At 40.3% G+C, this 14,793-nt stretch overlaps 1 protein-coding gene across 3 annotated transcripts in view; it reads right to left on the bottom strand.

Annotated features, from left to right (window-relative positions):
• The window catches only part of LSAMP (limbic system associated membrane protein), a 460,055-nt gene that overhangs the window by 224,165 nt on the left and 221,097 nt on the right, over positions 1-14,793 (bottom strand). For all 3 annotated transcript variants that reach the window (XR_013838256.1, XM_079974033.1, XM_079974034.1), the window contains exon 2: positions 4,876-5,108. Coding sequence is in view for 2 of the 3 variants with exons in the window: in XM_079974033.1 (XP_079830159.1) it covers positions 4,876-5,108 (233 nt within the window). In the remaining variant the exon portion in view is untranslated. The remainder of the gene's footprint in view (positions 1-4,875; positions 5,109-14,793) is intronic.

Below are 14,793 nucleotides of genomic sequence, written 5' to 3'. Positions count from 1 at the left end.
GAAAACCATAGCTTTAACTATATGGACCTTTGTTGGCAAGGTGATGTCTCTGCTTTTTAAGACTTATTAGGAAGTGATAATATGCTGCAACATTTTGTTGTTGGTCCTATTTGCCTAGTTAGAATCATACACAAAGAAAGAATGTCCTCAATTAAGTTAATGTGATGTTCCAAGCAGCAACAGAAGCCACTCTGGCATATGACAGCATTGAAAGGTATGAAAAACCCAATGGCAAGTCAAAGGTCATCTTGGTACAGTTAAGACTAAACAGCACAACTTCACCAGGCTAATGGATGAGTGGCACATTTAGATGAAGAAATGGGTGTGAATATAATGTGAAGCCAAAAGAAAGAAAAAATCAGTCAGTCGGCCATTTCATTTGCAGATTTCAGATCTGATCATTTCTCCATTGGTGCCATATATTAAGTAAGGCATGTTAAATTATTGAGTGTTGGCTATTGTTAATGAAAAAGGTACACTCTGATTCAGTCATGATTTCGAGGTAAATATAGAGGGAAAACATTGTAAGAGGTTTTGCCTGTAGAAATAACAGGAGATTCAGAGTAACAATGTAGCATCAACAATAATGAAAATTGTGTTGGGCATCCGGATTGTACAAGCAATTTTTTTAGTAGAATGATACTGCTTGTTAGGAATACATCACTTTAGAGCTAGATGGACATAAGAGATGTTAAGTAAAATATACATTCCTTCTAGATAGAAGCATTAGAAGAGATCAATGTGAGTACAAGAGATTTAAAGATCAATGTAACAATCAATTACAGAATGATTGCTCACAAAATCTACAGAGGAGGAGGGGAAGGGAGAAGCAATGAGTTTCAATTACATGAAATTAACTTTTAGTTAAACATTGAGAAAAATACAATGCAGCTCAGTAAGAAAACAATGTTCTGAGAACAACTGTAGAGTTCCATACTTTCAAGAGAATTCAAATGCCATGGATGGGCTATAGGTGGCCAAGGCATAACCAAAACTGATCAAAGATGGGCAATGGACAAAAGCTGAAGTATTGATTGGGAACCAGCAGATATGCAGAGAAACAAGCAGGCCAAAAAAAGAAAGCCAGATTAACAAAGACAAAGGCTGTGTAGACATAGCCTTTGAAATGTGCAGAGGCTTTTTTCCCCGTGTGCTTTTATATGTAGATATTTACAATTGCACATACCTTCACACCATCTAAAGTGGCATCTGTTATCCATGTGGTCTGTACACATAGGTGTGTGTACACATAGGTTTTCAAATTAGTGTGCAACCATGTTATCTATTCTCCTCAATTCCTGTTCCTATTTTTTTAATTTATTATCATCATCATCATCATTATTTCTTCTTCTTCTTAAGAAGAAGAAGAAGAAGAAGAAGCAGAGGGGCTGGAAACTGGTGGGGTGATATTTATCTGTATACATAGGTGGCTAAGCAGCTGCTTCCTTTTTCTCCTATTTCATTCATAGACAAGTTAAACATTGGGAGTGGGAGGTAGCAGAGCCCTGCAACATCAGCACGTCTACCTCAAAAGGAGTTGACCTGAGAAGGTACTCACCGTGGCGCATGTAGGCAGCAAGAGCATGAGAAGTAAATTCTTGGCACAAAATGTAATATAACAGTTCCAGCAGAATGCACTTTATATCAACAAATAGAATGGGACATATCCAATAAAAGTCTAATATTTTTGTCTTACTGTTATTGCACCAATTGATTACATTTAATGTTCCAACAAGAATCTCATCCTGGTTCTTTAAAATTCATAGCAGTGTGTGTGTGTGTGTGTGTGTGTGTGTGTGTGTGTGTGTGTGTACCTCCATAGAACAGTACTGATCATCCCCAGGTATAGATATATTATCACATAGAGAAGCAAAAGTGTGATGCAAGTGATCTTAGCCATAACCAGCAATAACAGCCGTGATTTTGGTGGCTTTAAAAATGTGTTTTCATAATCAATATAGGGACTAAGACATTTGCTTTCAACCTTGTATGTGCTTTGCCTAGTTTTTACATGACTTTGTTAATGCCGGTACCTACTGAAGAAAAAAGTCAAGAATTTATTTTTATTTTTCATTACTAAATTTATGTCCTGACCTGTCTCTCAACGAAATGTTCCTATGTATGCCATATATGCATCTATGTATCTTGTGTGGCCTTTTGTAGGTTGACAAAATATACTTTTAAACAGAATCATGAGAAAGAGCATATAAAAATTTGTAATCTTTAAGCATCCTGTTGGATTTGCAGAGAGTCAAGGGCATAAGGTCTCCAAATGGAGATGGCTGGCTAACGCTTCATGCAGGGAAGGAAAAAAAAATCGTATTTTCCGCTGATGGTAATTTTATCTCTGCAATTAGTAGAGCAACCTTCACAAAAGGCATTATTCACATGTGTTCAAAGGGAACTTTGATTGTGAAAAGCTTCTGTAGGCCAGAGCTTCAGCAGCTGAGGTGCGACTGAAAGCCTTCTGAAAAGCGCTCGTTTTCACTCTCTCATTTCAAATTCTTCTCCCTTTTATGGCACTTCAGTCCCAGCATATCTTGTGCTGCCAATTATTGTTTCCTTTTAATAAAGTTGTGAATAAATCTGGCAAAAGCAGAGAACTGGGAGCGCTAGGCAGTCAAGAAGAATGCGGGAAACTTTGAGCACAAAACACCAGTTTGACTAAGGTCTAATTCTTATGTTATCTCATAATAACATCAGAAGAACCAACTGGATCAGGCCAGTACCTCATCTAGTACAGCAACTGGATCTCACAGTGGCCAGCCACGGTTGTTATCAGCCATGTTAGCTGCAACTATCACATGTTTGCTTGGTTTTGTGGAAGGCACACTGTGAATTAGCAGTCAAGATTTCCCGGAAGTGCAAACAGAAACAAAATTGTTCAGTTGATAGCATTTATCAAGTCATAAGCCTATCTCCATTCATGATGTGAATTAATGAATTAAAATTGCCTACCTCCTAATCCTTTTGGCTGGAAAAGCCAGCAGTTTGAATCTGGAAACATCCCCATGGGTAGAACACGTGACTCTTAACCTTAACAATGGGCAAAATATCCCTGCATTGCATGTAGCTCGACTAGATAACCCTCATGGTCCCTTCCAACTCTACAATTCTATGACCTGCTAAATGTGCCCTGTCCCTCAATAGACTTCATTTTAAAAATTGGGCAGGGGAAAGGGCTGAAGACTGCAGGTACTGTGGTGCCCTTGGAAACCTTGTTTAATCAGATATTAAGAATGACTAAAGACTGATCAGTGTTCGAAACCTCTATTGTTCCAGGCACATTTTGCAACAGGGAATTTCATTAGTGAAAGCAGTTTCTGAGTTCTGGGTGTGGTGCTATGTGGTGCTATGCCTAAGATTTCAGGTTAAAACTGCAGATTGGAAGGGAAGGAGGAACTTTTTATGCCTCCCCACTTCCAGCTACTCACTGAAGACTGGAGAAGAGACCCTCTTAAGAATATTTAGACCATGTGAAAAAGGAACATAATATTTTAGCTGCAATTCATTCATTTTCAGCTTTGTATTCTTCTTATAAAAAGCGTGCCTAGACATTCCATTGTTGTGCCCATAACCTAGGTTTAAGGTGCCATTTAGCTCCTGGCTTTCATATCTCAGTTTCTAACACCGAGACTGGTATACACTTTACACTTGGCAATCTAAAATCAAAATAAAAGAATGGTTGTATGACTAATTCAAACTGCCTGGCTTCAGTCAAATATTACCAATAAGATCACAAGTAAAGTATAATAGCAGTAAGCATCTACTACCATTAATTCTCAGAAGATAGTCAGATAAACATGGGATAATAATAATAATTTATTATTTGTACCCCGCCCATCTGGCTGGGTTTTCCCAGCCACTCTGGGCGGCTTCCATAGAAACCAAAAATACACTAAAATATCACACATTAAAAACTTCCCTGAACAGGTTTAGCTAGATTGGTAAAGAAAAACTGTTTCGTATGCATTGTACTGTATTGCCCCAAATATAAGCCACACCCGAATATAAGCTGCATCTTTAAAATTCAGGGGGAGGGGGAAAGACAATACTCGAATATAAGTCGCTCCCTTAAAATTCTGCAGGCACTCACACCCATTCCATTTTACTCTATGTCTGTTTCAGCAGCGATATCGTAAAAGCCAATTTTTGTAAGGTCGCAAATTTAAGCCACACTTTAACTTTTCACGGTCAGAACTGGGGGAAAAAGTGAGGCTTATATTCAGGCCAATATGGTATATGTGATAGCACTGTGACACCAGATGGCGCTGTGGAGTCCCATCTTTCCCTCCTGGATTTCCCTGTATGAGTTTACAACGCACTTAACTGAATCGCTTCTTTGATGTGTCTAGATCCAGTCATGAGCACCAAAGCAATCTTGGGTATTACAGTTAGTAGCTAGAGTTCTCCCCTCAAAAAGTTCTGTCTCACCACCAGCAGGAGTGGATCTACTATGAAATGAATGAATCTTAAGATTCAGGGCCCCTCATCCTGGAGAGGCCCTGGAAGTGACTTTAGTCCACAATGCTTTTTAAAACTGCTTTAAAAAGTGTATCAAACATGTATATAATATTTCGCCAATCTCCCCTAATTTTCACCCCCCTCATTAACTCAAAAACTATGGTTCAAATGAATTTTTAATTCACACCAGTGACTTTGGCATGTGAAATAATCTGGTACAGCAATTTTAATCAAAATCTGAGTTGCTGTTTTTGTAAAATGTGGTGATCTGTCATAGAAAACCCCCATTGAAGAAGATAACAGTGGTTACCCAGACCTCATTGTGGGTTACAAAGGGGGCCCCATATCATTTCAAGCTCCAGGGCCCCCCAAATGTAGGTCCGCCACTGACCGCCCGCCATGATTTCTTACCTTGAACGATCAAATAAACCTGTGAAGTCTTGGGATGATGCAGTGTTTGCACTGAGCATGTGTATGATCCCTCATCATAGACATCCACTTTCTGAATCCGGAGGCTGTATTCCAGAAGAGAAAGTTGTTGGAGCTCTACTCGGGGGTCCAGAGACCACTTGTCTTGTCCAGCAAAAATGATGCCAGAACGATTTAACCAGGCCACCTTGGAGCTTTTGTCTTCTATAAAACACCTGTATGGGATGAAAAAGACAGATACTGGTATCAAAGAAGTCTTCTGCATATAGAGCCTGTAATACTCTTCATCCATCCAAACACTCCCTGAGGCACAAACACATCCACACAAAAATCCACTACAACTGTTACTATAAAAGGTAAAGGTATAGTAACAACTGTTACTATACTGTAGTATATTTTAATTAGCCAAGTTCTTTTTATTATTATTTTTAACCATGCGTGTATTGAGCTACACATCTGTCCAGGTCTGTAAAATTTCCTTTTCCAGGATACAAAACCTGACTGGAAACAACTTATCAGTGAGAGGCATCCACACAAGTGATGTGATATGAACCCACTTTTTTAAAAAAACTTTCAGTTCCACTTGCTGTCCATATACTATGTCCAACAACATCTGGAGGGCTACAGGTTTCTCATCCCTGGTTCAAGCAATCTGAATTCATGACATGCCATCTTCTGCTTTCTCTACAGAGGAACCTCTGTATGGTTCAAAAGTTTACAGTATACTACCCTTTTTAAAACTACCTAGTTTGTGCAATGGCGAGGACAGTCCAAAAAAGGTGTGAATAACTATTTCCCTCCTTATTCTTTCCCTCCCTGCTTTTTAAAGAGAGTTCAAGAACTCTTCTTAAGTTTTCTGCACTGTTTATCTCCAGGCTACAAGCTTCTCTCTGACATTGCCAATAGTGAGAACATAAAGTGAAAGTCTTTTTAATCCTCCCCCCCCCCCATATGTACCTAGATGCTGAATGCAGAGCAAACTCAAAATATCCGCAACCCCCTGCCAGCTTAAGGAGCGAGAGGTCAGGGCTATGAACTGTACTTTCTGTTTGTTATAGGAATGCAGCTGTTACATTATGCATTTATTCTCCAGCTCCTTTTGGCATTAGAGTTGTGTGCTATCTACCCCCTTTCTTGCCCATTGCTATACTAGACATTTTAATCTTTCCTGGAAACTTGATGCTGCCTGCCCCCTAGCCAACAGCAGATCTCCATACGGTGTATTCGCTGCCTAAACGGTACAAGAATTCTGATCTGTTTTTAGCAACCTTCCATTGTGCTTGCCTAAATGTCCTTAGAAAAACCAGGTGATACAGAGGTGAGAGGAAGGAGGGTGGAGATGTAGGGCAGACAGAAACACAGTACGGTTTGCCACCTGGCATGCCCCTAGTTGCAGCTGTCGATAACAGTGGGGTATCTGCTAGCAGGAGGGGGGACTGACAGCCCTTGCAGGCTACATTAGTCATTCAGTTCTTTTATGTAAAAGAATAACAAAGCTCTCAAAAAGTCAGGCCCAGCTGCATCTAGAGGATGAAGTTGACCCAGGAGGCTATACATAGAATCTCACAGCCCTTTTCCTCCAGAGCAATTAATCTGGAATAACTGCTGCTATGGAGCTCCATCAAATTTGCTCTGAATGCACTACCTAATATCAATTATTTCCAGGCAAGATTATCATTTCACTAACATTGCCCTTTGCTTTCACAGGTGAGGGAAAATGAGAAGCGGATGGGAAACAATGGTGTGTTTTGCTTTACAGAAGCACTTCAAACTACCTAGCACATTGCTTTGAAGGAGGAGCATGCTGAGTACTCAAAACACATAAATGCAATTTGAAGTTCAATGGTAAAATATTTTGAACCTTCATTTAGTCCTGACTGCAATGTACAGAACACATGCTCTTTGCAGAAGTGACAAGGTTTGCGATCAATATTAGAAGCCAGGTGAGGCTGAGGATCGTGTTGTGTTGGTGTGGAAACTCTACATGCAGTTTGAAGAAAGCATGTGAATAACAGTTCTACATATTATATAGAGCAGTGGCCTAGTGCAATGGTGTGTGAACTTTTATGCACCTGGTTCAGACTGGGCTCAACTAGAAAATAATAATAATTTAGGTGTGATTTGGATCAGGCCTGAATTAAGTTGTCACTAGCATCTAGATTTGATGGTTCTCCAAGAAAAGGAGTGCTGGCATTCACTTGGTGACCATGGGACAGTCATTGCTTCTCAAAATATGCATCTCACTTGATGCATATTTTTCCTTTGCTACTTTGTCTCTGGGGAGTCTAAGCCGAGTCCTTAACCCTTTTTCTGATCAAGGGTCATAGTTCAATGGTAGAGCATCTGTTCTGCATGTAGGAGGTCCCAGGTACAAACCCTTGTATCTCCAGATAGGGATAATATTTGCTACCTGAAAACCCAGAGAGTTCAACCAATGGGCAGCCTCCTACCTTCCTATGATAGCTGCTGTTTTGTTTTCTGTCTTTTAAAAGGCACCTCATTCAACCAAATATACATAAAGGCCATATCTATTTTTATTAATTGTGATTGTATTGCTCTGTGCCTTGATTTAAGTTTCATAGGCTAGTTTGAAAACTTGCTCTCAATATTTTAAACGATGAACAGAATACGAAGAGACATTTCACTTGCTCTGTATTTCTTGTTCTGTAACTAAATAAAAGCCTCCAGTCTCCAGGGCTGTTGTTCTCTCACCTTTTGTCGGCTCTGTTCACACAAGTGTATTTTGAGAGCAGAAGAATGAAGATTGGAACTTAAAGATAAGAAAACTATTTGGCAGTAGGGTTTCAAATGGTTTCTTGGGGGAAAAGTCAGACATTTACAGAGTTCTTCAAACCGAATGTAGGTCTGATCCATATACTGAGAACGCAGATCACTGCTTTGCTAAAACATTCACAGCCTCCTTTCCTGGTTGTCCCCACTAGCAAACAAGTCTCTATTTGCTCTCTTCAGCATTGCTGGATGCAAATCTGATCTCTAATCATGAAAAGGTGTGAAAATATCACAGGAAGAGACACCTGCACAACAATCTGGCAAGAGATAGTGACTTGCCCAAGTTCACCCAGTAAGCTCCAGTATGTTCAACCCAAGTTTATATCCAGTATAACACACCAACTCTCCATGCTACTGACCAAAGGCAGAAACATGACCATCTGTCCTCAGTAAAAAAAACCCATCCAGAGAATCTGCATGGAAAACCAGTCTCAGTCCATGCACAGAGCTTATTCAGCCCCCCTTGTGCATACAGTTGTGGTAGAGGAGGACATCACTGAGTTTCTCCAAAGTTTTTATTAATTCATTGGCAGCTTGTGCAATAAGATAGTTTTTTTTTCTTTAAACGGGGGGTGGATGAAATCAACAGCCAGATGTGAAAATTCCAAGTATATACATTATTTTGTGTAACACTTTGCCCTGTGATCACACCTTAATAAAGATTTGCATCAAGTTGCTCAAACAGAGGATAATAAGTGTTAATTCAATACTAACAGAATATTAACTGGCAAGTTAGTTGATGTCCAGGCAGCCACTGCATAGCACCCATCTGATTTTAAGCAACTATAAATGTTTATTAAGGATCAATGAACATAACAATAATTACATCTGAACATTTCCTAGTATACATTTTACACAGCTGTAATTGGCAGCATAATTTAGGGTTATTGGAGAAGATATCCAGCCTTTGTATGAATGCTTTTACATAAATCTGTATCAATATATCTACTTTTTTTGAACAAAATGTGTTTTATGGGTGACTTAATGTCTACAGACACTCAGACCCAAAATATATTTCAGTTCTTTAATGGAACAGTCCACATGTATTGATGACAGCCACATTAGTGCCAAAAGCATTATGGTGCTAAGTATGACTCATATTCAGTATACGATAGCAAAGTCGTAAAGGCCATCTCAGTTAAGACAGACAGTACTACACCAGTTTAGGAGGTACAATTGTCAAATATGTTCATGATTTAGGTAAAATTTCAAGACGCAGTAGAATGTTTCATAGACTCATAGAATGAGTTTTAGTTGGAAGGGACTTTGAGGGTCATCTAGTCCAACCACCTGCAATGCAGGAATATTCAGCTGTCCCATACGGGGATCGAACCTGCAACCTTGGTGTTATCAGCACTACTCTAAAACCAACTGAGCTATGACCCTGCATTTCATAAATAGATACAGATGGAGGGTATACCTTAGTGATTTAAACACACACAGGGAGACACATCTGAAATCTTAGCATAAAGAAAGCACAAAGGAGGAAAGGATTTAAAAATAGTTTGGAAAGAGTGCAGTGCATTTTTCTCCAGCAAATGTTAAGTTGCCTCTTTCTGAAAGCACCGCAACCTGCTAAAGCCTCCAAACAAAGCCTGCCTTCCCTTAAGGATCACACCACCACAAGTGCTGACGAGCCAGCTGTAATCTTGCCATTTCACATGAATTTGCAGGATTCAGCTAACAACTTCCCTTGCCACCCATCCTAGCCCCCTGCCACCTCCAGAGCCAGCAGCAAAATGGCAGGAAGGGAAATAAAACGGGATCAAATGCTGCTTGCTCAATGCAAAGCAATGCCGACTCCTGGCAGCCAGAGTAAACAAGCCAGGCAAATTCTCTAAAGTGTTGTAAAGTGTTATCCTGGAAAGCAAATGCTGTTGTTAGAGACAATACAGAAAGGGGCAGGGGAGGAACAACATCACAGCAAAGAAAACAAAGATGGTTTCTTTTCATCAGAACATAAGAAGAGTACTACTGGATCAGGCCAAGGACCTGTTTAGTCCAGCATCCTGCTTTCACACTGGCAAATCGGAAGCCATCCAGCAGGACCTGGGCACACTATTTGCCCATTTCGTTTCACTTTTGATTTATGTGCCACCTTTCTATATTGCTATACATACAAGGTGGTTAAAAAGTATGTAAAAAAAATATAATTGAGCAACAAAGTGCTGGCCAGGGCTGATAAGAGTTGTAGTCGAAGACATCTGGAGGGACACCAGGTTGACAAAAGCTGACCTAGGTATCATCCAGTGGCCGGAATGGGTGCTGCAAGCAGCTTCCCTCTCTCACCACACCCAAGACAAAATTCTTCCCTGGTTGTGGTCCCTCAGCCACCAGCAGTCAGAGGCTTGCTGCCTTCAACAGCAAAGGTAGAACATTGTCATCATAGCTGGTAGCCATTGATAGCTGTGCTCTCCATCAAGTTGTCTAATCCTCTTTTAAAGGCATCAAAGTCCCTTACGTTTTATGGGAGAGAATTCCTTAATTTAACTATCAGAAGTACTTTATTTTGCTAGTCTTGAATCTTTCAACATTCAGTTCCCCTGGGTGACTCAGAGTTCTATTCTTGTGTAGTTCTCCCTAAGAGAAGGAAGACAGTAAAATTTATTTCTGGCCCTATTAACCAAGCAGATACAGCTAGCCCCAGTGGAAGCCTCTAACCTATGGGAGAGAGGGCTGAGAAAATTTCCTCTACAGGAGGCACAGAGGAAAGTGGTTGTCCAAGTGCTTCTTGGATAGAAACACACCCTCTTGAAAACAGAACATCCCATTCCAACATGGCTCATGAGGCTGCGGTCAAAATCCTAGCCTGCCATTGTTATTTCTCTCTGCAAAGAAAACCTCATTTCTAGAATTGCATTAGTACATAGCAGAGGAATAAAGTGGATTGTTAGATTTCTGCACTGATGTATAGGTGTTTGTTTGAATCTTGTAGAGCCAAAAAACATTTCATGGATACACAATGGGCAGATCTGTTACACCCACCAACTACCACCAATGACAGACATTAAACTTCCCTAGGAGGTTCCTGAACTCTATAATTCTTTGGCTCCTTAAGCCAAGCAAATAGCTGCACAAGAGTAGCCAAATACTACTGAGACCAAGAACAACAAACTGTTTGCCAGGCTGAGTTCATACTTAACCTTGCATTAGAAGCAAGCATGGTGCAAAAAATGTGTGGAAGGATTCTAAAGACAAATACAACTTCAAGGTTTCAAAAGACAAATAAAACATCATACCAATGCCAGAGGACTTGGAGCATGAAATAAAGCGGAAGTCGAGTCCAGACCTGAAGCGTCTGTAACCCGAAGCGAGGTACCAGTGTACTGGTATGGGGATGGCAGGGAAGGACATAGCAGATGAGGCAACAGTGTTTACCCTCCACTGCATGTCAAAGTTCTAGATTCTCATATCCAGACTGGCACCAGCTTGGCTTCAGCAATGTTGCTGCACTAAGTGTCTTCTATTATCACATACAGTGGTACCTCGGGTTACAGACACTTCTGGTTAGAGACACTTCAGATTACAGACTCCGCTAACCCAGAAATAGTACCTCAGGTTAAGAACTTTGCTTCAGGATGAGAACAGAAATCATGTGGCGGCAGTGGGAGGCCCCATCAGCTAAAGTGGTGTCTCAGGTTAAGAACAGTTTCAGGTTAAGAACGGACCTCCAGAACAAATTCAGTTCTTAACCCGAGGTACCACTGTATTATCTAAGAGCTCAAGGCTCCTCCAAACAAGACACCCGGGTTAAATTATGAATGTCTAATATCTGAATACAATTTATGGATTGTATTTACTTAAATTTATCCATCTGATTTTTACTGGATTGATTCCATGAGGGATTGAAAGCGTATGCCCACCCCTAATAAAATGGGCACATTATGTTTGAAAATTCCATTAATATTTTTTCAACATAGAGACATGTTTTCATAGAATCATAGAATTGTAGCGCTGCAGAGTTGGGAAGGACCCTAGGAGTCATCTAGTCCAGCCCCCTGCAATGCAGTGATCTCAGCTAAGGCATCCATGACAGATGGCCATCCAGCCTCTGCTTAAAAGCCTCCAGTGAAGGAGAGTCCCCAAACCTTCCAAGGCAATTGCTTCCACTGTTGAACAGCTGTTACTGTCAGAAAGTATGCCCTGATGTTTAGTCAGAATCTCATTTCTTGTAACTTGAAGCCATTTATCTCAAAAAAACAAAAACATAACTGTACATGAGGAAAAATAGACATTCTGCTTTTTTTTTTTTTTTTGCTTTCACTTGCACAAAAAATGAATGTCACATGTGAGATAGTCTCTATTGTGGCCAAGTAAAGAGAATATTGAAATTGAACATAGGAATTCTGTGTTCAAAATTCTTGAGTAGCCATCAGTTCATATGAGTAGATTTGGAGGAAAATGATTTCCCCTGTATCCGATACCCCAACCTTGAAACCAGATTCATAATAATAATTACATCACCTTGGGTACCTCATATGTAGGAATGTATACTATAAATATTAACAACCAACAAACTTTGTTCCATTTTGCTCATTGAGAATTTGCAAAGGTGAATGAGGTCATGACTTCAGAATTCAGGGCTGCACTCCTTTGCCCTTTACCTGGGAGTAAGTCCCTTTGAACATAGTGGGCTTTACATTGAAGTAGACATGCAAGGACACGGGTGGCGTTGTGGTCTAAACCACTGAGCCTAGGACTTGCCGATTGGAAAGTTGGCAGTTTGAATCCCCGCGACGGGGTGAGCTCCCATTGCTCGGACCAAGCTCCTGCCAACCTAGCAGTTTGAAAGCACATCAAGTATAAGTAGATAAATAGGTACCACTCTGGTGGGAAGGTAAATGGTGTTTCTATGCGCTGCTCTGGTTTCGCCAGAAGCGGTTTAGTCATGCTGGCCACATGACCCGGAAAAACTGTCGGCTCCCTTGGCCAGTAAAGCGAGATGAGTGCAGCAACCCCAGAGTCGTTCGTGACTGGATTTAACTGTCAGGGGTCCTTTACCTTTACATTTAGACATGCATAGAACAATATTTAGTATTTTATGAAACAGATAAATTCTGGAAAATATTTTTAAGCATTGAAATAGATCAATTATGAAAACAACAACAACTCAGTTCTTTGAATGCTTGTTTTGAAGGACATTTATTGGGGGGGGGAGAAGGAGGGGAAGTTTGGCTGGAACTCCTTAATGCTTGCTAATTATCAAGCCTGCCTAGGCTATATGAAACATTCTGTGTTATATCAGAGAACTACAGCACCTGATGCCTTTAAACCCAGTTAAAATGCAAAATGACAATCAGACAGATGGAGCAAAACAGTAATAGATCACAGTGAACGAAGGGGTGGGGAGAAGCGATATCAAGGCACCCAATGCAGCTACTGAAGAATTAGTTAAAGTCATAGCTTAGTAATGTAAAGACAAACTCTGAAAGGAATGGAGAATAAGGGGAAGAAAATGAGGGCAAGACAGAGACTCTGAACAGGTGAAAAAGAGAAAGCAGCAGCAAGAATGTGTGTGTGTGAGAGAGAACTCCAAAGCTTCCTGCCTTGCTTCTCCCACACCCAAATACCATTCTACAAACACAGGAATGATCAATGAAGAAAGACATCAGCAAAGAAAGGCACAGAATAATAATAAAAAATTAATCAGAGATGATAAAAACGGATCCATAACATTAATAGGTTTGCTTCTTATGCAGTCAATGTTATTATAGTGGTTTCATCTTCATATGCAACACATTTCCCACTTTTAACTAATATCTGTGTAATAATAAGCACATACAGTATATTGCTTATATTGCAGAAACACCCTTGCATATTTTCCCATATGTTATGTGGGCCTTTTCAGGTTGCCTGACAGATAGCAACATAACAAGTACAGAAGTATCCAGCATTGAGATGCAGTGATGAAGAAAGCTGAATCCATTGCCCTGTTATTTCCCATGCAGCTATCACAGGCACAGGATCAAAAAAGTCTTGGTGCAAGTATGTGTGTGTGTGTGTGTGTGTGTGTGTGTGTGTACGTGTGTGTATGAGTGTGTATGAGTGTGTGTGTGTACACACATGTCTCCTGGATGCAAAGATCAAGATTTGGGGCAAGTACTCTTTGGTGAGAGAACCTCAGCAGATTAAAAACCACAAAATATGCAGCAAAGGTAAACATGGACATATAGGTTGTTAGACCTTTAAAATTTGCCCTTGTGAGATTCAAAATTTCCCTCTTTCCCCAGCATAGAAGACCACACATTTGGTAAGTTAAAAATTGGTTTACTTACAAATTCTTCAAAGGTCAGATTCATATGCTTTTCCATACAGCACTCAGGAAAAGGTTGCATAGGTAGTAAAACATGACTTAGTGACAGTGGTGGAAGTTTCTAAATTATTGGTATAGGAACTTCAGCTTGGCTTGTAACAGCCATGTGGTCTGAGTTGCAGCAACTAGCTCAGGCCTTCTCACACACTGAGCTTCTCAGGTGAAATGAAGGGGAACAAAGTGCTGATTACCTAGCCCCTCCCAAGGTGAGCTAAGCCTGGCAGGGCACTCTTATGGTTTTAACTCCTTCATACTTTAATTAGACTCAAGCATGTTGGTTATATGAGGCTTGTTATCCCACAAAAGTTGGTGATAAGCCCATCTCTATGTATTGCTAGCAGAATACATCTCACCAGTCACCACTAATATCTTTTATAAATGCAGTGACTTTATAATTTTTTGCAGCTCTGCTGGAGGAGGCAAAGATGGAAGAGATACTGACATGGTAGTGAAGATATAAGCACTTGACATTAGGGAGGCCACAGAATTCCTACAGAAATAAAAACAGGAATAGAAATTGCCTGTTATCGGTTATCAATCCCATGTCTGGAATGGAAATCAATCCAGTGAATATGATTGGTATTTGATGTTGTTCTTGCTTTCAGTCCTCAAACTATACATAATTGATACACAACCCCACCCCTTCATGATGTTTTCTTTGCACTGAAATTAATGAGGAGGAATGTAATGGCAACATAATTTCATCACAGTGGGCAGGGAGACAATATATTTTTTGATGGAAGATGAAGTGCAGCAGGTTGGAAACAGTGCTGCACGTGATGCTATGACAACAGAAT

The sequence above is a fragment of the Podarcis cretensis genome, assembly GCF_951804945.1.
Source record: "Podarcis cretensis genome assembly, chromosome: 4".
Taxonomy (NCBI): domain Eukaryota; kingdom Metazoa; phylum Chordata; class Lepidosauria; order Squamata; family Lacertidae; genus Podarcis; species Podarcis cretensis.
This window is presented reverse-complemented; position numbering and strand designations above follow the sequence as displayed.